The sequence below is a fragment of the Alosa alosa genome, chromosome 16 (assembly GCF_017589495.1).
Source record: "Alosa alosa isolate M-15738 ecotype Scorff River chromosome 16, AALO_Geno_1.1, whole genome shotgun sequence".
Taxonomy (NCBI): Eukaryota; Metazoa; Chordata; class Actinopteri; order Clupeiformes; family Clupeidae; genus Alosa; species Alosa alosa.
In genome coordinates, this window is record NC_063204.1 from 26,323,853 (window position 1) to 26,350,833 (window position 26,981).

Consider the following 26,981-nt stretch of genomic DNA (forward strand, 5'->3'; position numbering starts at 1 on the left):
TGAAGTTTTCTCTTAAAATGTGGCAGGACTGTAAATATTGGTAGGCTAAGTGGGCACATTTATCTATTTCTCCCAGGAGGAATTGTAGTTTTTGTTCATTGGTGGCAGTCATAAAGCCGGGACAAGTGATTTCAATTTGTGGGTAGAATATAGCTCTTAATTGTTGATAATTGGGACATTCTGTGAGGAAGTGGCATTCGTCCTCTACTACTCCAGTATTACAGAATTTACATATTCGATCTTCACGAGCTATCCAGGTTTGGCGGTGTCTACCCTTTTCTATTGCAAGGGAATGATCACTCAGTCGATACTTTGACAGGAGTTTTCTATGACGATGGTTTTTAATTTCATTTAAATATGGTGGCAAATTGTAATCAATTCGAATAGTTCTGTTCTCTCTCTCTCTCTCTCTCTCTCTCTCTCTCTCTCTCTCTCTCTCTCTCTCAAATCAAAGCAAAGCAAATAAAATGCAGTCATTGTTGCCATTGGCTACAGGTATAACATATTGGGTATCAACTTAATATTGATCACTCTCTCCCTCCTTTCTTTCTTTCTTTCTCTCCCTCTCTCTCTCTCTCTCTCTCTCTCTCTCTCTCTCTCTCTCTCTCTCCCTCTGTGTGCTACATGTAGTGTGTGTGTGACGTTGGCGAGTGTGTTGGAGTCGGTGCTGGCGCAGCGTCTGCTGCAGCGCCTGCGTGTGTCCGAGGCACCGCGCTTCTACGGCCTGCCCTCGCTGGAGCGCACCCTGCGCAGCATGAAGCACCTGACCGCCCTGCCCGGCTGGAGCACACACTCACCGCAGCAGGAGCTGGACACACACACCCTCTGCCTGAAATACCTAAGTGGGCTACTGGAGGTACACACACACACACACACACACACACACACACACACACACACACACACACACACACACACACACACACAGGGTGAGAGAGCATGGCCACCAGCCTCCCTAAGTGTTGCTATGGGATACGTGTGTGTGTGTGTTTGGTCTCTGAGCTCCAGAGGGCCCAGCTGTTCCTCCTGGGCCATAAAGCCTCTCTTAATGACTCTTATTAACCACCATGTGTACAGACTACAAATGACCCCTCTCTCCTTCCTCTCTTGTCCCCTCTCTATCCCTCTCTCCCTCTACACCCCTCCTTCCTCTTATCTCCTCCTCCATCACTCTGTCTCTCTGTCTCCTCTTTTCCTCTCTTGTTCCTTCTCTATCCCTCTCTCCACTCTACCTCATTCTCTTCCTCCTCACCTTTCCCTCTCTATCCCTTCCTTACCCTCTGCCTCCTCTTCTATTCTCTCCACTCCTACTCTCTTCTCTTCCCTCTCTACATCCTTCCTCTCTACCTCTCAATGCCTCTATCCATTCATTTCTCCCTTCTGCTTACTCTGCATTCCTCCCCCTCCCTCTCTATCTCTTCTTTTTTTCTTTGTTCTACTTCTCTCCCTCTAACTCCCTACATCCCTTCCCCTACATATCCTTCTTTACCTCCTATATCTCCTCTTTCTCTCTCTCTCCACCCACCTCTCGCTCTGCTCTCTCCCTTCTGATATCCCTTCCTCTCTCCATCCTCTCTCACCTCCACCTCCTCTATTCCTCTATCTACCCTCTTTCCCTCCATCCCCCCCTCTTTCCTTCCTCTATCCTCTCTCAACTGTTCCCTTTCTCCCTCCCTTCTTCCCTCCTCTTCTCCTTCCCTTCTGTTCACCCCCTCAGGTAATCTCCTCCTTCTATGTGGAGTGGGGGGGCAACTCCATGTCCTTCATGGGTAAAGGCGTCACCAAGAATGCAATCATCTGTCTGCTGCACCTCTCCCATGAGATGATCGCCCAGAGTAGAGATAAGGTGTGTGTGTGTGTGCGCATGTGTGCATGTGTGCGTGTGTGTGTGTGTGTGTGTGTGTGTGCTGTGCAATAATGAAAAAAAAACACACATACCATGGGATTGAACAAGCAAAGAATTGCTTTCAGCCAGTGTATGTGTGTGTGTTCAGTTGTGTATGTGTGGGCGTGCTGTGCGTGCGTGGCAGTGGAAGTATGTTAATGCCGCCTGTGTGCCAACTTGTCATTTCCATAATTTAACATGCTGGTCTGACACACATGTGCATGTCTCCCTCAAGGGAGAGAAATGGGGTGGAAGACCCCTATCAGCTGGCTCTAATAGGTGTGTGTGTGTGTGTGTGTGTGGTGACATGCATACACATTTGTTTATGTTTGTGAGAGGGAGCCTGTGTTTATTTTACTGGTCTGAGTGTGATTTGAATGTTGATATCCATGGTTGTGTTTTTGACATGTCTGTGTGTGACTGCTCTGAGTATGATGTCTGACTGTAATGTGTATTTGCTTGTGTTTGTGTATATTTTTGTGTGTGTGTGTGTGCGTGTAACAGGACTGGATGTCCCACTGGTGTCTATCTCAGGAGCAGAGGGCAGAGGAGCAGACTGCAGCGCGCCTTGAGCTCACCTGGCTTATCCCACTGTGGGTAGACAGAGACCCCGAGGTTAGCATCTCAAAACACACACACACACACACACACAGGTGATAGCACACTCAATATAGATACATATAGGATAGTACATATAAGACCGCATGCATAAGATGTACACATGATTCACACAGAACCTTACTGGTGCATGCATTGTGCTACTTCACACAAACACACTCTGTATGCACTCAATGTGACTGACCTCTCACCCAACAACCTTCCGTATATACATGCATACACACACACACACACACACACACACACACATTTTGCTGTGCAGAGTTTGGTGTGTGAACAGCTTCTCAAACTTCTCTAGTCGTTCTCTAGTGTATGGTCCCTTTATAGAGCTTCCGGCATTTTGTCAGTCAGTTACAGCCTCATATTAATGCTGAGCTAGACACACACACACACACACACACACACACACACACACACACTATCCTATCCAGCGCTGCACAGACCACTCTTCAAACGCCCCCGTTTGATCACCGCAAACTTAATAGCAAGGTGCAGTTTCAAACCACAGAGTCATTAAAGGGGTCAAACACTGATTAGAACACCTGGAAGATACAGGGACATTTTTAATTATAATTTGTGTGTGTATATATATATATATATATATATATATATTGGAAAGTTCACTTTTCACTTGACTAATATATTTGTTCTGAAGAAAACTTTTACTGGTAGGCGTTTTATCTGCCAACTTTTACTTTATGTGTCCGTGTAGTTTGTGGAGTCCTTAGCCACATCGAACCTACTCATGTACTACACAGCAGCCAAATATTATGACTTTCTATGTGGTCATTGTAATGTAATGACAGTTTGTCAAAGTAAATTTGATGTACATTTATGGTAGAACAAAATGCAATATGTATGTGTATATATGTACATTACAGGTGAAACGTTTTGGGTCACTTAGAAATTTCCATTTCACTCCATTATAGACAGAATACTAGCTCAGATCAGTTGTATTGTTTTTTTTTTAATCAGGGCAGCAGTGTTCAGATGACATTATTTGCTTACATAATTGCAAAAGGGTTCTCCAATGTTTTCTCAGTTAGCCTTTTAAAATGATATCAGATTAGTAAACAGAATGTGCCTTTGGAACATTGGATGAATGGCTGCTGATAATGGGCAATGTAGATATTGCATTAAAGATCAGACATTTCTTTCTACAACAGTTGAGAACCCTTTTGCAATTATGTTAACACATAATATAATCTGAAAACTTCTGCCCTGATTAAAAAACAATGCAACTGATCTCAGCTGGTATTCTGTCTATAATGGAGTGGAATGGAAATTTCTAAGTGACCCCAAACTTTTGGGCGGTAGTGTATATATATCTCAGTGTACATCTTAGTTCAGGACATGTTCTGTTTTCTATGGGTCTCCTGCTCTATGTCCAGCTCTATGTCCACATCTTCTTTTATTCCTCTGACTCTTATCTCCACTCACCTTCTCTTCCTCTCCTCTCCTCTCCTCCTCTCCTCTCCTCTCCTCTCCTCTCCTCTCCTCTCCCCTCCTGCCCCTCCACTCCTCTCCACCCCTCTCCTCTCCTGTCCTCCCCCCACCTCCTCTCCTCTCCCCTCCTGCCCCCTCCTCTCCTCTCCTCTCCTCTCCTCTCCTGTCCCAGGTGCGCTTTGCCAGTCTTGGAGTGGGCTCAGCGCTGTCGTCGTTGGATACGGGTTGCATGGCACTAGCGTCCAGCTGCCAGAACATCTCGGGGGGTCTGTGGGGGACTCTACTCAACATCCTGCTCGAGTCCAACGAGAGCAGCATGGTCCGCAGGGAGGTGGGGGCCCTCAGTCACACACCTGCACACACACACACACACACACACACACACACACACACACACACACACACACATGCACACACACACAAACACACACACACACACACACACACACACACACACACATATGCACTCACTAAATATGATAAACGCTAAACAATAAGTCTAAACATGATCAAATGTGATATTTGAGGTCATTACATATGCTGGTACATATTTAGATATGCCAATGGCACATTTCACGCAAGAAATTGCAGAAAGTACCAACAGTATTTGCTGCAGTGTCTATGCAGTACACCCAAAAGGCACAGAGGTCTTTGTAATTGTGTTGGCTGAGAAGCTTAGATGTCATTCAGTGTGAAGGCATTGAATTATTTAGAACCACTTGTGCTACCACTAAGTCACAAGCAGATGGCAGTGTTGCTGACTTTAGCGTTCCCTTTCTCCTGTCTTCTCTCCTCAGGCTGCGTTTATCCTGCAGAACCTTCTGGTCATGCCCATGCCCGCCAACAGTGAGGAGGCCAAAAGCTGTGCCTGGCAGGTACTATACTGGGAAATTTGCAGTGAGGGGGAAAAAAAGGAATGTTTGATGAATGTGATTAAAATGGATGCCACAGATCTCTGGCATCTGGTACATTATTGACCAGAGGTGGTCGCTCCAGTACCGCAAAATGAAACCACTTTTTTCTGGGGGAAAACCTCAATTCCTGAGCCAGGAGTTGGAATTGAGCTGTGTCCAAAACCCATATCTGATACCAGCTCTGTGCTGGTCCCAGTCTCACTGACATTAAGTTGTAATCACTTCATTTACTTGAATACTTGCTCATGGGTAGTGAAAACCAGGCAGGCACTTTATCCTATTCTGTCAGTGTTCCAGGTATTAGGCCGTTGTCTGACTAATCAACGAGTTTGGCATTTTATTTTAACAGGAGAATGCTGTTAGGACTGTCAGAATATTGTAGAATTTATAGTTTACACATTCATGAGACTGTAACATGTGTTATTAACTGTTATAATTTCTTTCATACAGAAGACCCTGTAACAATTACTTAATAATGAGTTAGAAATTCTACAGTTACAGTCAGGAATGTTAAAAAGTGAACGATATGCCATTGTGCATAATAAACACTTAATAAACCACTTCTGAGTGAGTTATTATAGGTATTCTCCATAACCCCCTTTTATGAGTTAGACATGTTGTCCATAGTCTCCTTTTTTGAGATATAGATTTGCTCTGTTGACATTGTCTTGTGTTGTGTCCCAGCACCCGTGTGTGCATGACGAGGCGTCGGGCGTGTCTCTGGTGGGACTGCCCGCCCTGCAGGCCCTGCTCTACCACTGCCAGTTCTTCCAGCACGCCACACAGATGGCACAGACCTGCTACCGCGGCTGCCACGCGTTTGACCTCAACTTCCCCCCCGGGGCACCCAGTCATCACAGCGAGGACGCGGAAGGTACGCTTTACGCAGTCCAGCCAGGACATGCTGCAAAGTCGGCTGTAGCTTTCTCAGGCACAAACCTTGCCATAATGACAGGGTTCCCACGGGTCGTGGAATTTCTGGAATTTTGGAAAGTCTATTCCAGACGTGGAAAGTCAGGGAATTTCAGGGAATTTAGTTGTAGAAGTTTAGAATGTACTTGCTACTTGCTTAAAAAAAGTTATTCGCTTTACTGCTTGCTTGAGTAGCCCAACTTTGTTTATTCATGAATCAATGCCCATGTATTCATCTCCCAATCTAAAAAAGTAAAAGATTCTTGAATGCTACGCTGACATCATTGGTCTGTATATTGTACTATTCATTGTATAGTAGGTCATGGAAATTAAGATTTTTTTTTTGTCAGGGAAAAGTCATGGAATTTTATATTTGACTAAGAGTGATAACCCTGTAATGAAGACTATTGTAAATATCACTACCTGATGCATGAAGACAAGTGCTAGTGATTGATTAGATAGGTTTCATGCATCTCCTGTAGGAGGATGAAGGTTAAGAGTCTATCACTGCCCTGTGTGTCTCTTAATGCAGATCTCACAAAGTCTGCTATAACCAACTCTAGTACAGATCCCGCCATAATAACATCTGACATAAACTATGATCCTCATTCCCTACTCCTTGCCACAGGAGCTAGCTTCTATAGATTCTTCTCTCCTAGCTAGTTCGTTTACTTCTCATGTCAAAGAGTTAGCCTAGAAATCTAGACAACTGTTTATCCCGCCTCTCCGATTGAGCAGTGCCAATGGATAGTTCCCAGACCCTACATCTTGATGTGGGTATGGCTCGTCAGGCTATCAAAGAGTATGAGGTTTGAGTGCAATTCGGGACAGTGTGTTTCAAAACGCTGGCTGCACAATATCTACTTTAACTTCCTCTCGCGCATAAAGTTGTAATAAAGTCTGAAGTGAGTTGCAGACAGACTGGCATCTGACAGCCTCTAACTATCTCACATTTCCAGACAACCGTGTGAACTTCGTTAAATATGTGCCCCCTTTTTAATTAGACTCAAATCATTATCGTGATGCTGAACTTTTTTGTGAGCACATTTTCAGCGCGGAGTTGCTGCCTGACAGTCCGATAATGAGCTGCGCTAGTTATCACTCTCGTGCTTTTGACTGCCGTCAATGTCAGCCAGGCGCGGCTCAGTCAAAGCTCTCCTCTCTCTCGCTGCTGTCCATGTAAACATGCGGTGTGTCATCTGTCCAGCCTCCCTGAAGGTAGTGCACAGGCATCAGGTTGAGTTTATGGTGATGGTTTTGTTTACTTGTTTACTTGTCTGTTTGTTCGCTTGCTGTTGATTTGTGGCAGATCTGAGCGACTCTCTGCGGCACTGGAGAGGCCCATCTGCTCAGCGCAGCCACAGCCAAGCCTCAGGCTCCCTCTCCACATCCAGCACGCTGGTGAGAACACACACACACACACACACACACACACACACACACACACACACACACACATACTCACGCACATTCACAGACCCACGCACACTCACACAAGCACACACTCGCTCGCACACACACATAAAGACCCTGTTCACACTGATATATACAATATATGCACACATCGCACACACGATTGCCATCCTCCTACTCCATCACACCGCCACGCGCATGCATATATACTGTGTGTATGTATGTGATATCATATGAATGTAATTTCAACATTTCTTTCAAGAAGACATGTAAACCACAAAGACCCGTAACAAGAGGGGTCTGGAATGTTGGTTACCTAGCAACCAAGACGCTGTCTATTGAAAAGGGAACTATTTTTTTAAGCGTAAGAACGATGTCGAAATTAACATTTTTAAACAATAATGGGGTGTTTCCAGATTATTTAGTTTGTGGTAGAATTGTTGTATAAAAGCAATATAGCACTCGTGATCGTGGGATTGGTCATAGATATTCCCACAGCAACCCCACTCTCACTCGTGCTATATTGCTTAAATATATAGGGATATATATATTTATTCAGTCTAGAACGCCATAGGTACCATTGATTGATTGAACAAACCACGTATCCTCACACTTGTGTTTCCAAACTCCATATTGCAGTTTGGTCATGAGATCCGTTATTGGAACTGAATTGTATTGTAAGAGATGGGATCCATCATGCTTTATGCACACTGATCGGGTTCTTCCTACTTGACAGTTTCTAGAGGATAACATTGCAGAGATCCAGTCTAGCAACACCAGGAATACACTGTGTGCGTGTGTGCCTGCATGTATCCCTGTGTGTGTGTGTGTGTGTGTGTGTGTGTGTGTGTGTGTGTGTGTGTGTGCCTGCATGTATCCCTGTGTGTGTGTGTGTGTGTGTGTGTGTGTGTGTGTGTGTGTGTTATTTGAAATCATGTGTCTGACTGAGACAGCACTGTATGCTGAGAATAGCACCCCACTAAAAATATGCTGTGAGGGGAAGGAAGAGGACAAGGCTGTCACTGAATCCTGCCGCCTGCTTCCTGCCCCCATTAGATCCAGCCAGGTGGGTCGAGCGGAGTGCACACCCCGGCGCTGTCATCCTCGCTGGCCCTCGCCCAACACTCGCCTGTCAACAGACTCACCGCACAAGGTACTGGATGGGGGGTGGAGGGGAAGCCTAAAATACCCCCACGGAATGATCCAGTCCTTACAGTTGCGGCGCTGAAGCTGGTGGAGCGTGATGTGATGCCAGCAGTGCCAGAGTGTTAGAGCTCCAGTCAGCAGAAGAGCTGCTGTATCAGGGCTTATACGCGCTGGGATGGAAAAGAGCAGAAAAGTAGACAGATCTTCCTATTCAGCATAGAGGCAACACTCAACATTCAGCAATTCAATGTTCAGCATTATTCGTCTTTATTATGACGGCCACTGCTATACACTGCAGCTGGTCGCTTTGACAGAATTGTGAAATAACTTGGAAGTTGACAACTTTACTTTCGCATTTCCGATGAGATCCAGTGAAATTATTAAATATGGTATGTAAACAGACATATATATTACCCAGCTGTTTTTTGCTGCAGGTCAGAGCGATGCAGACAGCAGCGACTCGGTGCTTTCCCAGGATTCCCGCGTTAGCGAGGCGTGTGTGGAGCGGAGTGTGTCTGGCGCCGTCGTCACCCCTCCGCTGGTGTCGGCCTTCTGCGGCGTCCTGGCCAACCTGCTGGCCGTGCTGCCCGAGTTCACGCTCACCGCCCTCACACTCCATCAGGTTCTGCCAGCCATGGCCAGGTACGTGCACTGCACACACACTTACACACTGCCACCACCACCACCATGGAATTCTGCATGCCTGATACCTCATACTGTATGGAGAATGAAGATGTTAACATGATGCGACTGCATTTGCACTCATGCACAGAAGACCACACCGGAGTGCACAGTGCATAGCATACAGTACCCAGTGGTGGAGGAAGTACTGAAACTCAGTACTTAAGTAAAAGTACAAATACACAGAGAAATATTTACTTTAGTAAAAGTAAAAGTACCACAATGACAACCCTACTTAAGTAAAAGTAGAAAGTACCTGCTTTTAAATGTACTTTAAGTATTAAAAGTAAAAGTATTTGCATAATGATTTATTCTCTTAATATCTATATTCTAAAAGAAAAATCAGTATGGGCTGTGGTATTTTAATTAAGCTAGTTTTATGTTATACTCGACTAGATAGTTTTAAGCTAATGCAATTGTGCTTATACCATCTGTGGTCCAGTTTACATTCTGACCTACAATTCTAGAGACTGTAATTCTGGTTATCTACTAGGGTGATCTGCTGAGTTAAATATCATTCAGCAAAACACGAGAGCTTGAAGTTTAACGGGGTAGACAAGGGAAACGTAGGGTGGATCGTAATGCCAATTCTACTGATTGAACAGAAAAGTTGCTGAGAAAGGTGTCTTTATGATTAGGTTCAGTTTCACTTGCGCAGACGCACATAGACATTGAATGACCGCTCACATTACTACCCCCCAATTGTAGGCTATGCCTCTTTATTTGATCACACACAATTAAGAAATATTTCCTAATCTGGAAAATGTTACGTTTTTTTTCGGCCAGCGGTTCTATAATAGTCTACCATTCATTTGTGCCGCAAATTATCAGACGTGTGACAGAAGCATGGGCATAGCCTGTAACTTCGCTGATCCACGGATAGCAATCTCATCGGAGAGGAGGCCCTAACGCTGCAGATAACAGACAGAGAAAGGCACAGAACACAGTTGCATGCCCAGTGTAGCCATGGGTCTGGTGAATATAGCCTACCGAATGCAGATGGCTACAAGCTCATGCTTTGCCTGGTCTAGACTAGAAGCTTATGTTTCAAAGAATTAGAAGCTGGGCAGGTGTCAGAGAGAGAGAAAAAAACTGATCATAAAATGTATCGTAAAAAGGAACGATGGTGTTGTTAGAAATGTAGCGGAGTAAAAGTACAGATAATTGCTGTAAAATGTAACGAAGTAAAAGTCAGAAGTATGCACTATAAATTCTACTTAAGTAAAGTACAAATACATGGAAAATTTACTTAAGTACAGTAACAACGTATTTGTACTTAGTTACATTCCACCACTGACAGTACCTACATGTATAGTGCCACCACTATGCAGGAGTACTGAATCACAAACAGCCACATGCTGCAGACTTGTCAAGATTCAAGTTCAACACACACACACACACACACACACTCTGCACTGGCGGTTTCATTGCATGGTGCTGTATAAGGGTGTCACAATTTCAGTTTTAAGTTGAAAATGCATGCAGCCACACCCCCAGCGTCAGGTCCAGTATGCATGCCAAGAGGGGGGAAAAAAACACGCGCGTGTTGAAGTGTCAACATGTGTCGAACCCCCTCCTGCTTCTCTGAAATCACGGGTGTGGAAATATTTGGAGGTTCATTTAGTCACATCAGTTACTCAACTTTGCAAGTGAAGTTCTAGATAAATTGCAAAATTACTAAGGCCTAAAATGCACATTTACAGTGTACAGTAATATTCCGTGAACACTACCCTTGCGTCTCTTCGGAGTGTGCTATGACAATCAAATTGTCATTCAGTGTTATTTCATTTTACTGTGTTCACGTACATGTTTGTCTGTTCTGTTTAGTAGCTCGTGGTAGGAATTGTTTCAAAATAAAAAAGAGGTTTCAAGATGAAAGCCCCCCAAAACATATCTGGAAATAAGGCAAAAAAATAATAAAAATAAACGACATAATAAATGTATTAATAGTAATATAATTTAAAAAAGATCAAAAATTGTAACTTTAAAATGAATGTATTTATTTATTTATAAATTAACGAATTAATTAAATTAAATCAAATAAAGGATTTGGAGAATCGTGACACCCCTAGTGCTCTAATAGAGGGAACAAAAATCAATGTGAGAGACTTTAGATGGTTGTGGAAAGCACACTACCTAGTAGTTCTCACTGCTCATACCTATACACATATGAATACACAATACGTACAGGAAAAAGACCACTTCCTTATGGCTGTGTGATCATGGGGTTTCTGATTGAGTTAGATTTACAAAAAATGTCACATGATTTACAAAACTCTTGTCACAGTGGTGGTTAGCACCTTTTGCCCAAGGTGGTGGTTATCAGGTTGAGGTTGTACACATGAAAGCAGATTTCTTGCCAGAAAACAGCCAGCCGGGGAATACCCATACGAACTTTCGGCAAATTTGGGATTTGCTGTTTTGAAGCCCATTTTTAGTGTCCCTAAAACACAGGAATGCAAATACAATCGCTAATCAGACATGGACGTGTATTTCTTTTGGAAATTGAGTAAACAATTTTCTTTTGGAAATTGAGTAAACAACTGCAACTAGAATTGCGGTTCCGAGGAACTGCAAGAGTGGGTTTGATCAGGGGCATGGAACTCGGCCTCATCCAAGGATTCCAACGGTACCTCATTTATGAAAATCGGACATACGGGTCAAAAGTTACATGCACACACCTTCATATACACAGACAGCCCAGCCCAGCCCATTAGAGCTCTGCCAGATGGCTCAGAACTCTGCCAGGTGCAAGCTTAAACAATTAGAGCTGTGATGTCACAATCGGAATTAGAATCCTTGAACATTCCGCCATTCATTTCAATGGGGCCCAAAAAGCGCCCGAAAAACGGGAATACCGCTGAAAACGACAAGGGCCAGCTATTACGAAAGTAACAAGCAAGTTACACCGGTTGGGGCCTGAATTTTTGGAGTTCGAACTTCGTCGATAGCTCAAACGGTCTAGGAGCAGTAGTTCGGCCAAAAAGTGGGTGAATAGGAAGATATAATAATAATAATAATAATAATAATAATAATAATAATAATAATAATAATAATAATAATAAGTAAACCTAAGAAGAACAATAGTGGGCTTGCTGGATCAAACCCACTAATTAAAACCTTCGTTTACAAGATTGCTACACTTTTGAAACAATTCGGTAAGAGTTTGATGTACCAATTTAAGTTTAATTTCACTGCTAGTTGCTCCCCTACTGAAATTGAAAGTCAATTAATCTTTTCCAGACCAGCTCCCAATTGTACATTTGTGACGGTCTGGGTATTCCAAGGGTAGCCTGGTCAGAGGTAGAAAGATCGTAGGTCAGCTTTTTCCCTGTTTTTTAGAAGAATAAAAGTAGCTTAAGAGTGTTGGTGAAAAACCACAACCACAGCCTCCCATGAAAGATGTTGTCAGTTGCGGTAACTTTGTGGATGTTTGGGTGCAGTTAATTGTGAATTACCTAGCTAAAGCTCAGTGAACCTTATCAGGGGTTCAGTGCACTTTCACGCTGGCTATTAACATGCATTTATTTGTTTATTTATTTAGTTATATATTTATTGCTATCCTTGGCTAACTGCAAGCAATGCCTGTAGATAGGTAATTAAAGTTTATATGGCAAAAACAACAACACTACAGCATATCTGTATGAAGACAGAGACAGTGGCAATTTTAGCTGGTAATGGTTAAGCAGAAACAATCTGCAAATATAAATGTTACAAATATTTACAGGAATTGAAAGTGTTCAGGTTTAATGTGAAGCTCTAGGGTGTCAGGCCAGAGTTTAAATTCCATCAGTTTCCTCTCTGACTGTGACACTAGCCTCAGGCTAGCTGGCTGTCACAGTTTCTGGCAGTTGCTCAGAATCCTAGTCATAATGTCCTGCATCTTCATCTCATTTTCCCTTTTCGATTATAGCAGGCTCGGAGTGAAGTCAAACGGACAAACAACCCCAGAGCTGGGAAACTGTGTGTGCGTGTGTGCGTGTGTGTGTGTGTGTGTGTGTGTGTGTGTGTGTGTGTGTGTGTGTGTTTGTCTATCTGTGTCTGTGTGTGTGTCTGTGTGTGTGTGTGTGTGTGTGTGTGTGTGTGTGTGTGTGTGTGTGTGTGTGTGTGTGTGTGTGTGTGTGTGTGTGTGTGTGTGTGTGTGTGTGTGTGCAAATACTGTATGTAGAACTGTTTATTAGTGTGTGTGTCCCTCTCCTGTGCCGTAGCGTGGTGGATGCTGTTGCCATTGAGCGCTGTGTGAGTGAGCTGAAGACGCCCACTCTTCTGCCAGGAGATGAGGAGGATGCTAAGAATCAGGTCTGTCAGGCTTTTAAAGACACTTGCTGCTTCAACTGTTTATTCCCTTCATTCTGGAGGGCAACCAGAACAGGGGCTTTCCTGTCTCGCTGGCTTCTGCCATGGTTTAATGTCATAAAAGCGAGTGAGCACACACAAACACACACACACATACACACACACACATTAATAATTTTTTGCCTCTGTTTTTAAGTCTCTCTGAGCCTTGTCGGTTTCTTTTTCCCCTCACTCTCCTCACTCTCTCTTTCATTTTCTCACGTTTAAATCTTTGCTTTCCTTTCCTCACTGTGCCCCTGCTCTCTCTCTCTTACCTCCCTCTCACCCGGACCCAGTGTTTTCCCCTCTTTCTTTCTTTCTTTCTTTCTTTTTCTTTCTTTCTTTCTTTCTTTCTTTCTTTCTTTCTTTCTTTCTTTCTTTGGTGTCCTCCTCTCCTCTTCACACCTTCTCTTGTCTCTCTCTCCTTCTAACCCCCACCTCTCTCTCCTTCACCTTCTCTCTCTCTGACTCACCCCCCCATTCCTCTCTCTCTCCCTCTCTCTCTCTCTCTCTCTCTTTCTCTCTCTCTCAACAAGCTATACAAAATCCATCCTATTGTAAGAAAGAGACTATTTTTTTCTTTTCAATCCAGACACGATCAAATAGTCTATACCAGATGGTGTATAGGACATTCAAGATTCTTTCATAGCTTTCTATTGAGTGGTGAAGATCCTCCATTATGCCAATTTTGCAAAATGCCCCTGTCAGTGAGACATATTTTGATCTGTTGCCCCCCAAAAGACAACAATTTTATCATCAAAATTCTATAGCTGATTTAGTAAGGTCCCACCTTTTGAAGGTTTTAGAATATCTAGGGGCAGCCGTGGCCGGTTCGAGCCCCGACCAGTGGGCCACGGCTGAAGTGCCCTTGAGCAAGGCACCTAACCCCTCACTGCTCCCCGAGCGCCGCTGTTGTAGCAGGCAGCTCACTGCGCCGGGATTAGTGTGTGCTTCACCTCACTGTGTGTTCGCTGTGTGTGTTTCACTAATTCACGGATTGGGTTAAATGCAGAGACCAAAATTCCCTCACAGGATCAAAAGAGTATTTATACTTATACTTATACTTATCTTACTAGCATAGATTTCCTTCGTTGCGGAAATGGCCTTAAATTAAACAAACAAACAAACAAACAAACTCTCTCTCTCTCTCTCCATCTGAACCCCCTCCTCATTGCCCTCCCTCCTCTCCTCCTCAGGTGTGTTCTCTGCTCCAGTATGTGGGTGTGTTCTGTGAGCTGCTGCAGTCTGTGGCCTCCCTGCAGGCAGAGCTGATCCCTCAGCTGGACTTCCTCAAGCCTCTGCTGAGCCATGTCTTCACACTCCTCACTCTCAGTCCTGCACACCTGGGTAACCACCACACGCACACACATGCGCACGCACACACACACACACACATCAGAGTCAGACAGTACCACAGACAAGCACACATACTGTACACCTACCACAGCAATTTGAAGCTTCATCAGACATGGAAGTGCTATGTTACACTTTTTGAAGTGTAAAGTTAGCCAATATGGATTTAGCTTCTTCTTACGACGACTACAGGATCAGAATTTGTGCTTCCTTTAAGACATTAAATGCCAGAAGAGCCTTTGTCACACATCATCTCTCCTCAAAATACATCCATATTATGAGTAAGGAGTGTCTGTGTTATAGAAAGGTGGAGGTAGATGAGATGTAGGATTATTTTGTAATTGGTAAAAGATTTAGCAATAATTCACTGTGTTATAGAGAACTTTCCATTGTGTACGGTGACTTTGTCAGCACAAAGACACCTGCTTCCTGTTCTGCTCGGCAGGTTTTCACACCTTACCCACATTGCTGATGCGTTGGAAAAAAAAGTCCTGTTTTGTCAGTCTGTAGTGTTGTTGCTGAAGTCTATGTTGTGTTTGAGGTGTGTTGCAGTTGAAATGTGTGTTGTAGCACATTAGTAGTTTGTTAGTCCTAGATGTTGCTGGAAGTGGTGTTGTGGGCTTGTTGGTGGTCTTTCCCCTGGTCACAGAACCATCCCAATGCCCCAGTGCAGTGATGGGGACACTGTGCTGTAGGAGATGTTAAAGCTAGGTACTGGTTCCCAACCCCAGGCCCAAATTCCCAACCTGGCTGATTCTGTCTGGGAACCTAACCATCTCCCTAGTTTGCTGATTGATTCCATCACTCTCCACCTCCAGTGCAAAATAGCTGCTGTGCACCCTAGGTGGGTGCTACACATTGGTGGTGGCTGTAGTGAGTCACTGAGTTCACTGCAGAGTGCTTTGGGGACCTAGAAAAGTGGTATGTAATGGATAATCAGAAAGGTTTTAGTAGTTAATGCACGTTTGAGGTGGTAAAGCGGCTACTACGCAAAGTGGAGTGGCCGTTACACCTCAAAGTATGCGGCCAAACTCTGGAACTACTTTTTTAGGTGTATAAATAAATGTAATGTGTTGTTGTTAGATGAAGTGCTTATGGCTGATTAGTGAAGTGTGCATTGTAGCAGAATGTGGTAATACTGAATTGTAAGTTTGTGTTTTGTTGTCTTCTCCTCACTCTCTCTCTCTCTCTGTGTGTGTGTGTGTGCGCGTGTGCGCGTGTGTGCGTGTGTGTGTGTGTGCGTGTGTGTGTGTGTGTGCGCGTGTGTGTGTCAGACTCACGGACGGCTGGGGTACTGCGTCACACCTGGACCGTCTTGTTGACGCTTCTGGCCACTCTGGTGCGCAGGAACACCACTGCACTCTTCCCATCTGTTGCCACGGCGATGCACAGGCACTGGCACACATTTTCAGGTAGGGAGTCTGTGGGTTGGGGGCTGTAGTGTGTGTGTGTTTGTGTGTGTGTGTGTGTGTGCATTCACAGGATGTGCATTTTTGAATGGTCTATTTGGAAGTGTAGGTTGGTGCATTTTTGTTCAGATGTATCTATATTTCCATATATCTGAGTTTGAGTATTTATATGCAGACCTAGTGACTACGGGTTTGTGTGTGCGTGTGTGTGCGTGTGTGTGTGTGTGTGTGTGTGTGTGTGTGTGTGTGTGTGTGTGTGTGTGTGTGCACGCACGCGTGTGCCTGTGTGTCTGGTAGACAGACTCTGCCTAGCAGGAGCTGAGGGAGGCCTATAGCGGTGGGCTGTGATGAGCCCTGTTTAAGACTAATGATGGATTTGTCAGCTTGTGTCAGGCCAGGGAGGGGGGCTGACGGATGCCTCCGCCGCATCAGAGCAGCTTAGCAAGCACACGAGGAGGAAGAGGAGGATCTGCTAGCTTCAGAGCAGCTTAGCAAGCACACGAGGAGGAAGAGGAGGATCTGCTAGCTTCAGAGCAGCTTAGCAAGCACACGAGGAGGAAGAGGAGGATCTGCTAGCTTCAGAAATAGATCTGGTTGTTTTCATACAGCATGTAATTTGTGTTTGTTTATTTAGCAGGCAGTTTCATACAAAGCACAGTGCAAGTTTACATGTATAGTAGCAGTGAGTATTGAAATGAAGTGTTTATCCAATACGCAGGGCAGGTGCTTAATGTTGTTTACAGTACATGTTGCTACACGTGATGATGGCGAAGCTGATTTTGGACGGTTACAAACGTTTGTCTGTGACTCCTCTTCTATTCTTTGATGTTCTGTACTGTTTGTCCCTTTTTAGCCACCATATCCCTATGTGTGGACCAGTGGTCTTCAGAGCCTAGCCTGTACACAGCTGCTCTTCACTTCCTGAGTGTAGTGCTATCAGAGGAAGCCAAGAGGCGGGATCAGGAAGTGACTGGTCAGCTGACCCCTGATTGCCGTAGTCGATTGGCTGAGCTTTTGAATGGCACCCCGGGCGAGCAGCTGTGTGAACTCCTACTGCAGGTAACCTCACCTTTCATAGTGGACCTTAACACTTTGAATGCCGCGCTGTTTTCGGAAGCTTTGGCCCAGAATGCCAGCAATCTAGATCATTGTTGACGATTTTTGTAGAGCCACAGTATATATGTATATATTTATATACCGTGTGTGTGTATGATATATATATATATATATATATATATATATATACCGTATACTAGTAGTATATCATGGACGGTACAACATGGCACAACCCTGGAAGAAGGTTAGCCACCATGACTGTCATTGTTAGCATGGCAGACTTTCGCACATGGAGTCCCAGGTGCAAGCTCTGGAAATTCTTTATATATTCTTTTATATATTACGCAATGTATTCTATTTTTGTAGTTTTACATTTCCCACAGTGCAATGTAGAGTACCCACTATGCCTGATAAGATATGAGAAAGAGATTTTGCATCACTGATTAGCTTATTAACCTCTACTGTACAGTAATTTCCTGTGTATTAGCCGCATTGTGTATAAACCACAGGACACTGTTTTATGCAAGTTAAAAAAACAAAAATATTATTAATATTAATACCATTTTAACTGCCCCCGTGTATTTACGTCATAGAAATGACGGTGTATATAGTCATTATATATAGTCATTGGGCTCTGCGTGGTTATTTGGAACCGAATGTGGTACAGACGCTGCAGCTCCCTGAAGCCTGCGTCTGATTGTGCTGTTCTCACACTCCTGTGTTGGGTGCTTCGTCTGATTGTGCTGTTCTCACACTCCTGTGTTGGGTGCTTTGTCTGATTGTGCTGTTCTCACACTCCTGTGTTGGGTGCTACGTCTGATTGTGCTGTTCTCACGCTCCTGTGTTGGGTGGGTCCTGTTCAGAGGTACGAGGCCACTCTGCCCCATGACCAGCAGAGGAAGCCCACAGCTGCTGCCCTCACCGCACTCCTCGCCTGCAGCTCCAGTGCCCAGAGCTATGCGTGCAAAGGTAGCCGACCGCACACACACACACACACACACACACACACACCAAACATACCCAGAGCATAGAGTGTCGGTTTTAGCACTATATGTGCTGGCCACGTCTGATTAGTGTCTTGATAAGATGTGTTATATTTAACACATTAGTTTAGTGTGACCATATCTTGCCCTATTATTAGCTTCTTCCTTCCTTTCTTTCTCTCTCTCTCTCTCTCTCTCTCTCTCTCTCTCTCTCTCTCTCTCTCTCTCTCTCTCTCTCTCTCTCTCTCTCAGCTGGGCTTGTGGACACCACAGTGGAGCAGATGAGGCAGATTCACACTTACCTCAACCTAGAGTCCCTGAAACCAACCAAAGCAGCGCTACGCAACAAAAAGGTCAGCCTGGTCTCATCGGACATATGTGTGTCCATCACCATCATTTTACTGCTTTTGATGGAACTGCTTAGGACTGAACATGGATTTGAGTCATTCTTTTTCTTCTCACACACACACACACACACACACACACACACACACACACACACACACACACATACACACACACACACACACACACACACACACACACACACACACACACACACACACATGCAGGAAGAGAACTATCTGAAGGAGCTGAAGATGGACCTGGAGCTGCTGAGAAACTGCCTGTATCAGCACAGCGAATGCAAAGCAAGTCCATGTGCAGTGTTTTATTTATTGTGTTAACCATGACATTTTCATCAAATAAATTCATCACATGCCCTTGTTGTGTCTGTGTTCTCTCTCTTTTCTTTCTTTCTTTCTCTCTCTCTCTCTCTCTCTCTCTCTCTACTTATCTATCTCTGTTTCTTTATCTCTTTCTCTCTCTCTCTCTCTCTCTACTTATCTATCTCTGTTTCTTTATCTCTTTCTCTCTCTCTCTCTTTTTCTCTGCTCTCTGTCTCTCTACTTTTCTCTTTCTTTCCCCTCTTTTCCATATCCTCATCCTCTCTACTTCTTTCCTTTGTTTTCATCCTCTTCTCTTTCATCCCCTCCCTCTCTCGTCCCTCTTCCCTATTTTGTTCTCTGATCTCCCTCTCCTTCCCCCTCCGTTGTATCTACTTGTCTCTTCCTCCCTTCTTGTCCTATCCCCAAATCTCTTCCCTTTCGTCTTGCCCTCTTTTCCTCTCCTTTGCCCTCTCCTCTCGTTTCCCCTCTCATCTGTTCTCCTCTTCTCTGTCCCACTTCTTTCATCTTCTGTCTTCTCCTCCCTCTCCCTGTCCTTTCTTCTCTCCTCTATTCCTCTGTCTCACTCTTTACTCTCATCTTCGGTCCTCTCCTTTTCGCCCTAATCTCCTCTACTTTCCTCTTCTCTCCCCTTCCCTCTCTCCGCTTCTCTCTCATCCCCCTTCTCTTCCCTTCTCTCAACGCTTCACCCCATCCTCTCTCTTCTCTCTCCTCCTCTTTTCACCCCTTCCTCTCTCTTCTTCTCTTTTCTTCTCTCTTCTCCTCACCCCCACCCTCTTCTCCTCTTTTCACCCCTTCCTCTCTCTTCTTCCCTCTTCTCTTCTCTCCTCTCTTCATCACCATCCTCTCTCTTCTTCCCTTTCCTCCTCTTTTCTCCCTCCTCCTCCTCTCCTCTGCTCTCCCGACTCCTCTATGACAGACTGCTGCCACAGACTCCCGTCTGGCTGCCATACTGTACGCCCTCTGGCCCTGGCTCCTATTGGATGACCCCTGCATGACCTCAGCCCTGGAGCTGCTCTGTGTCTACACGGCCAACTGTAGTGCTGGTCAGTATGCTAGCTGGGGAGTGTGTGTGTGTGTGTGTGGTCAGGGTGGGTATGAGCGTGGTTGTTTTCTCTTTGTACTTCTTTGTAAATATAATAAGAGTTTTATGCCTGTCTGTATATGTGATGCCTTCAGCATTGTTGTGTGTGTGAACGAGAAGCATACAGTTATCAGGGCTTAGCTAGTTAACTGCAATTTGGAGTCAATTAACCCATTTGACATACCCATGTGGTCTGGTATGTTTATTCTTCAATATTTCTTTGGAGTCCTTCTCTGTGTATCTGTTCGTCATGGCTTTCTGCATAAGTCAGTGTGTGGGAACAATAATTGAAGAGGTATTTCTGCTTGTGGTCCAAGTATCTATGCATCTTTTAGCCTGCAAACACAACTCTGGACCTGGAGCTGCTGAGAACTGCTTGTATCACACAGCTGATTTTTTTTTTTTTTTTGTGTGTGTACCACACATGCCTTTGGCATGTCCGGTCTGACTCATGCATCAACCACCATTGTTGTGTTTGAGACTGCTGTGTGTGTCTGTGTCTGCAGGCATGTGTGAGTGGAGTGTTTCTGCGTCTGGATTCTCCCTGTTGGTCTTCAGCCCCAGCTCTGGGCGTCACCAGCTGAAGATCTCTGAATTCATCTCCACCTTATTTGCCTCTGGCGGTGTTTTTTTATTAATGTGTACCACACACATGCCTTTGTTAGCATGTCAGTCCTGACTCATGCATCACACACTCTGTGGACCATTGTTGTGTTTGAGACTGCTGTGTGTGTGTCTGGCTGTGCGTGCAGGCATGTGTGAGTGAGTGTTTCTGTCTGGATTCTCCTGTTGGTCTTCAGCTAGCTCTGGGCGTCTAGCTGAATCTCTGAATTCATCTCCCACTTATAGAACAACTTGCCTCTGGCGATTGACAATAGAGCCCGTGTGAGGACTGCGTTCTCTCTGTATGATGTTTAATGTATAGCCAGGAAGAATGGAGCCAGGACATACTGCACAATGTATGTCTCTGTCAAAGGAAGAAACTCTCTATTGTGTGGAGGAACAGAGGGGCTGAGAGAGAAAGAGGAATAAAGGCGAGAGAGGAGAATGCAAAGAGTGAGTAATAGAAGATGGGAAAAAAGAGGGGGAAAAAGAGAGGAAGGAAGAAGAGAACTATCGAGGGGAGGATGAGGGAGGAGTACGAATGATTTATTTAAGATTTTAGGGTGGCTTAAGATCAGATTAAACCCACAAAGGCCCTGAGCTGTTTTTTCATAGCTTACCACTGATGCCTGACATTACTCAAGAGTATTCCCAGTGTCTGTGTCTGTCTTTGTCAATGTGTATGTGGTACCAGAGGGTAAGGCTACCATTACCAGTGATTCCTTGCACATAACCCTGGAAATGCATTGTGTGTGTGTTTGCATGCACATATGCATTACCATCATATTTAGCGTGCAGTTCTGTGGGTGTCTTACTGTGTGGACTCTATGTTTGTTTTATGGCAAAGGCGTGTCCATGGTTGAGGTCATTGAAATTTTAACAGGTGTTCCTGTGTCTGTGTGTGTGTGTCTTTGTGTGTCTGTCTTTGTGTGTGCAGGCGCATGTGTGAGTGAGTGTTTCTGCGTCTGGATTCTCCTGTTGGTCTTCAGCTAGCTCTGAAGCGTCTCGCTGAAGATCTCTGAATTCATCTCCACCTTATAGAACAACTTGCCTCTGGCGAGTGTTTTTTTTGTGTGTGTACCACACACATGCCTTTGTTAGCATGTCAGTCTGACTCATGCATCACACACTCTGTGGACCATTGTTGTGTTTGAGACTGCTGTGTGTGTCTGTGTGCGTGCAGGCGCATGTGTGAGTGAGTGTTTCTGCGTCTGGATTCTCCTGTTGGTCTTCAGCTAGCTCTGAAGCGTCTCGCTGAAGATCTCTGAATTCATCTCCACCTTATAGAACAACTTGCCTCTGGCGATTGACAATAGAGCCCGTGTGAGACTGCGTTCTCTCTGTATGATGTTTAATGTATAGCCAGGAAGAATGGAGCCAGGACATACTGCACAATGTATGTCTCTGTCAAAGGAAGAGCTCTCTATTGTGTGGAGGAACAGAGGATGAGCGAGAGAGAGAGAGAAAAGGAATAAAGGGCGAGAGAGAGAAAGAGAGGGAATGCAAAAAGAGTGAGTAATAGAAGATGGAGAGAAAAGAGGGGAAAAAGAGAGGAAGGGGTAAGAGAGAGAACTATCGGGGGAGGATGAGAGGAGTGACGAGATGATTTATTTAAGATTTTAGGGTGGCTTAAGATCAGATTAAACCCCACAAAGGCCCTGAGCTGTTTGTCATAGCTTACCACTGATGCCTGACATTACTCAAGAGTATTCACAAGTGTCTGTGTCTGTCTTTGTCAATGTGTATGTGGTACCAGAGGGTAAGGCTGCCGTACCAGTGATTCCTTGCATAACCCTGGAAATGCATTGTGTGTGTTTGCATGCACATATACCGTACCTGCATCTGTTGCGTGCAGTTCTGTGGGTGTCTTACTGTGTGGACTCTATGTTTGTTTTTATGGCAAGACGTGTCCATGGTTGAGGTCATTGAAAGTACAACAGGTGTTCCTGTGTCTGTGTGTGTGTGTCTTTGTGTGTCTGTCTTTGTGTGTCTGTCGTTGTGTGTCTTTGTGTGTCTTTGTGTGTGTACGTTTGCGTGTGTGTGCATGTATCTGTGCGTGTGCGCTTGCATTTGCAACTGAACCACTAGCAGCAAAAAAAAAAAGCCCCCCACTCCCCACCCCTTTTGCAAGACTCCTGTCTTTTCTTGCAAGATGTTTTAAAACTGAAAGTCTGAAATCAAGTCAAGACTGTGTAACATTGGCATATCATTTGAGATAACGGAGTGGAAATGCATCTGAAGAGTGCCCTGTCACAACTGGCACTTTAACTTTTATTATTAGAAAGCACGTACGGCACTGTACTGCATGTGTTTCATAGCCTTTCAAACTGTTGTGTTCCCATTGTGGTGCAATTGAGTCTGTCAAAGTGTTTTTGTTGTGTGAAGTCACTGTTTCCAGCTCTGCTGTCTGTTTGTGCTCTACCTGTTCAGCATGTGGATTAGGTGCGCTTTTACAGTAACTGAGCCCCTTTCTCTGAAGGCCCAGGGTCCTTGGTGTGTGTGTGTGTGTGTGCCACTTCCCCTTGATCTATTTATAGACATGGAGTAGGCGGCAACACTCACTGTCACCCACAGAAACAACGGCACACACACGCACACCCTTACACACATTCAGGGGCGCATTCATTGTGTGTCCCAACACTCTTGCACAATTTCCAGCCTGATAAACGCCCACGCTTGAGAGAGACTGAGAAAGAGAAAGTTAGTTGGCAGATAGTCAGTGGGGCTTTTGAGCAGATTGAGTAAGTTTTTCTTTTTTTCTGTTTGTCAGTCAGGGACCTTTTGAGAAGTTTCTGATTGGGGTCCCAGTAAAGCATCCTGGGGCCCCGCGCTCTCTCCCACACAATCGGTACTGAACAATTTGACAACGGTCTTTTTTTCCATCCCACTGTAATGACGGGGAAAGTGTGTGTTTGTGTGTGTGTGTGTGTGTGTGTGGCATGCACACATGGGGGGATGTTTATCTCGAGAATGTGTTTGGCACCTCACGCTACCTGTTAATATTACCCTGAGGGACCTTGTGTGTGTGTGTGTGTGTGTGTGTGTGTGTGTGTGTGTGTGTGTGTGTGTGTGTGTGTGTGTGTGTGTGTGTGTGTGTGTGTGTGTGTGTGTGTGTGTGTGTGTGTGTGTGTGAGGGGTAGTGCCGAGGTAAGTGTGTCATTTATATAAGTGGTTGGAGAGATTAACACACTGATAAGTGTGTTAATCTCCACATCTCGTTCTCTCATACTCTCTCTCCCTCTCTCTCTCACTCCATTTTTATCCTCCATCTTTCCATCCCTGTCTCTGTCCATCTCCATCTTTCACATGTTTCTCTCTCGCTCTGTCTTTGCTTTCCTGTTTCCTTCTTTTTCTCCCCCTCTTTTTACCTGTCACTCATCCTTTCTCCCCCTTTCTTTCCCCCGTGTGTCTCCCTGTCTCTCCTCCATCACTTTCTCTCTCTCTCTCTCTCTCTCCCCCACTCCCTCCTCAGCGTGCAGTGCTGTGTGTGGAGGCAGTGGCGGCTGTCCCGCTGGTGTCTCGGGTTCAGGTCAGGCTGCAGTGTTGCCTCGGGGGCCGCTGACCAACTCGCTGATGCACGGCGTGATGAAGCTGGCCTCCCAGGCTTCCCCGGACGCCGGCAGCAGCCAGAGCCACATCCAGAGCTTGGCCTTCTGTCTGCTCGCCAACCTGGCCATCTCCCGTGACTGCAAAGGCATCCTACAGAAGGTGCGTTTACCATGCAGACACACAGACACACACACACACACACACACCAACCTGGCCATCGTCCACCACTGCAATTTTGTTTTTTAGAAGGTTTTTTAAGATTTCAACTCCATTGTGTCCTCTTTCTTACATCCTTTCATTCAGTCTCTGTGACCATCCTCTGAAGTAAGGCAGCTGTTGGATAATAATCTCCCTCTGTCCTCCAGAGTAACTTCCTGCAGAACTTCCTGACGGCTCACCTCCCCAGGCCGGGCCGCAGGTCCTCGTCGTCGGCCGGCTCCCTGGCCGCTCTGTGGCTGCGGCTGCTGCTCAACGTCTCGTTCGGGGAGGACGGCCAGCAGATGCTGCTCAAGCTCCACGGCAGCCTGGAGCTGCTGACCGAGCTGGCCCAGAACCAGAGACCGAGCCAGAACCAGAACCAGCGGCAGGCCGCTACCAGACCCAAACCCGCCGCCCTCCTCATCCTCCACAACATCTGCTTCAGCTCCGCCAACAAGCCCAAGGTCCTGGCCAACGGTACGCGTGCTTCACCTTAGTAACAGAGAGCAAGAAAAGCCTGCATTTTTCTCATAATTGACTCTTTTTATTAGAATATCTTCAAAAGACGAGTTGAAGATTTTGTAATAAAAGGATCAGCTTAAGCAAAGTACAGCCTTTTATTGTTTTGTTTTATTATGCCCTGCTTACTATGTTTGGTCCAGCACACACTAGTGCGTGAAGCCTCTGCTCCCATCCTTGTGTTCCGTGGGCTTCCTTAGAGGGCCACAGGGGAATGCCTCTGCAGGGGGTGTCATGGGACACGTTTATTGGTTTGAGTGTTTGCCTGTATGTCTTTCTGTTTGACAACACTATCTATTATCTGTCAGTCCGTCTGTCTATTTGGCTGTTTCTCAGTCTCAAATTTCTGTCTCTATCTGTTGCTCGCTTTCTTTCTCATCCTCTCTGTAGCTTTCGCTCTCTTCTCTTCCTCCGTCTCTCACTCTGACTCTTTGTCCTGCGCTCTCTCTCTTGCTCCCTCTCTCTCGCTCTCTCGCTGTACAAACAGTATTGGCTTTGTTTATTGGGCTTGGCTTTTGACTGGGCCTGGCTCCATGGCTCCCTCATACTGACTCAACTGTCGTAATGTGACATGAAGACCAGCATACACTGCTCGGACTCATCGGCAGAGACTTACCACGTATGAGTGATGATGCTAGAGGACAGTTTTATGTTGACATGATTGCTTTGACGTCTGCCATGTAGAAGTCAGCTGGGTTCTGGCAGCTTGTACTCCTAGTGTCACCCTAGTACAGTGAACAGTAGAATGGTAATAAACAACATAGGTTGGTGCGTTGAAAAGGACAATCAAAGGCAATCGTTTGTTTTCAAACAGTTTTTCATTGGCTTTGAGTTGAGTCTGAGCAAGTGGTGAACAAATGTTGATGTTGGAATAAGTGCTACCATTGAAATTTGAAATATTTACACAGATAGTTCTCAAATCTAAAGCCCAAGTTGGGTGCTTTCCTAGTATGTATACAATTTGGGTGTCACTGTACATTTTTTAATGTCTTGTTATTTCTCTCTCTCTGATCTTTTTATGTTTTAGACAAGACGGTTGGTCTGCTCGTGTCCTGTCTGGACAGTGACTTCCTGGACGTGCGTGCAATCGGCGCCTCTGCTCTGTGGGCTCTTCTGCACAGCTATCAGAAGGTACCTCAGCCCCACGCATCCATTGCTAGCTCAGTCTGTTCTAACCAAGCTATTGGTCTTAAAGGTGCTTTTCGTCAACAGTTCAACAGATTGCACTTCGCAGCCCTCTAGTTGTCCATTTAGTTTTTAGTGTGTGCCCAGAAGAAAAACAAACAAAAACACTCCTGTGGTTGTGCAAACTCCGGAGCTTGTGAATTAGACCGACCCATAAACAATTCTGTCCTGTCAACACATGGCTTCAACAACACGGAATTACAAGGAAATGGTGTAATTTGATTGGCTGCTGAGCTCCGATATCAACTACCTTTTGCTAGAATCACATACTGTATCTCTAATGTCTGTTGAGACCAGAGAAAAGAAAGAAAGACATATTATCCATTTAGAGCAGACTGGCAGTTGATATAAGTGTAGACTGCCTTGTCTTTGTGCTCTTTTTGAAGCCTGTATTTCTTACGGAAACTGCATGTGTAATCTCTCAACAAAGGCAAAGGTGGCTTTGAAGTACCCCTCCTTCAGACTTAAGGTCGATGAGATGTACTTGGAAGTGAAAAAAGGTATGCATCTATTCAGTTTGATCATATATTTTCAACAGTGGGACCCGTGGTTTCTGTATTGTCTTCTTATGTAATGGAATGATTGCACATCCATTTCTAAAGCTTGTTTGGTTTTCTGTACAGATGCAGAGCTGAAGAAAAGTGAGCCCCTGACTTCATACCTCTTGAAGTGCCTGGAGAACCTTAAACAAATCTTGAATGTTTAGCAACAGTGGCCTATGTAAATGTTTCTATTCTTTAATAACTTATTTAAATAAAATTACTAATAGCTTGTTTTTTCAGCTGCAGAAAGAGCTATGCTGCTATTCCTATTCTGTATCAAAATAAAAACAGAATATGTTGTGATTTGTTTGTAACATTATTATTTTTTTACATTTTTCTTTATTTTATACTTTTCAAATAAAGTGTAATTAAGTGGAACTATTAAGTGGAATTGATCATTTCTTTGTCAAGCCGGTAAAGTAATACAAAGAGAAAAAGAAAATCATTTGGAACACATTTGGCTT

At 44.8% G+C, this 26,981-nt stretch overlaps 1 protein-coding gene across 3 annotated transcripts in view; it reads left to right on the forward strand.

Moving 5' to 3' along the window:
- Window positions 1-26,898, forward strand: part of rttn (rotatin) — a 53,429-nt gene extending 26,531 nt beyond the window's left edge. For 2 of the 3 annotated variants that reach the window (XM_048266421.1, XM_048266422.1), the window contains 22 exons: window positions 631-856; window positions 1,718-1,846; window positions 2,390-2,500; window positions 4,122-4,280; window positions 4,747-4,824; window positions 5,548-5,737; window positions 7,085-7,176; window positions 8,245-8,341; window positions 8,769-8,976; window positions 13,224-13,314; window positions 14,547-14,697; window positions 15,978-16,115; window positions 16,966-17,171; window positions 18,032-18,137; window positions 18,404-18,504; window positions 18,724-18,801; window positions 19,757-19,883; window positions 23,997-24,232; window positions 24,439-24,748; window positions 25,818-25,921; window positions 26,406-26,475; window positions 26,599-26,898. In XM_048266421.1, the coding sequence (XP_048122378.1) occupies window positions 631-856; window positions 1,718-1,846; window positions 2,390-2,500; window positions 4,122-4,280; window positions 4,747-4,824; window positions 5,548-5,737; window positions 7,085-7,176; window positions 8,245-8,341; window positions 8,769-8,976; window positions 13,224-13,314; window positions 14,547-14,697; window positions 15,978-16,115; window positions 16,966-17,171; window positions 18,032-18,137; window positions 18,404-18,504; window positions 18,724-18,801; window positions 19,757-19,883; window positions 23,997-24,232; window positions 24,439-24,748; window positions 25,818-25,921; window positions 26,406-26,475; window positions 26,599-26,681 (3,091 nt within the window). In that variant the 3' untranslated portion in view covers window positions 26,682-26,898. Of the gene's footprint in view, window positions 1-630; window positions 857-1,717; window positions 1,847-2,389; window positions 2,501-4,121; window positions 4,281-4,746; window positions 4,825-5,547; window positions 5,738-7,084; window positions 7,177-8,244; window positions 8,342-8,768; window positions 8,977-13,223; window positions 13,315-14,546; window positions 14,698-15,977; window positions 16,116-16,495; window positions 16,722-16,965; window positions 17,172-18,031; window positions 18,138-18,403; window positions 18,505-18,723; window positions 18,802-19,756; window positions 19,884-23,996; window positions 24,233-24,438; window positions 24,749-25,817; window positions 25,922-26,405; window positions 26,476-26,598 lie in introns of those variants that run through there. The other variant, XM_048266423.1, reaches the window with a different exon arrangement.
- The last annotated feature ends 83 nt before the right edge of the window (window positions 26,899-26,981 follow it).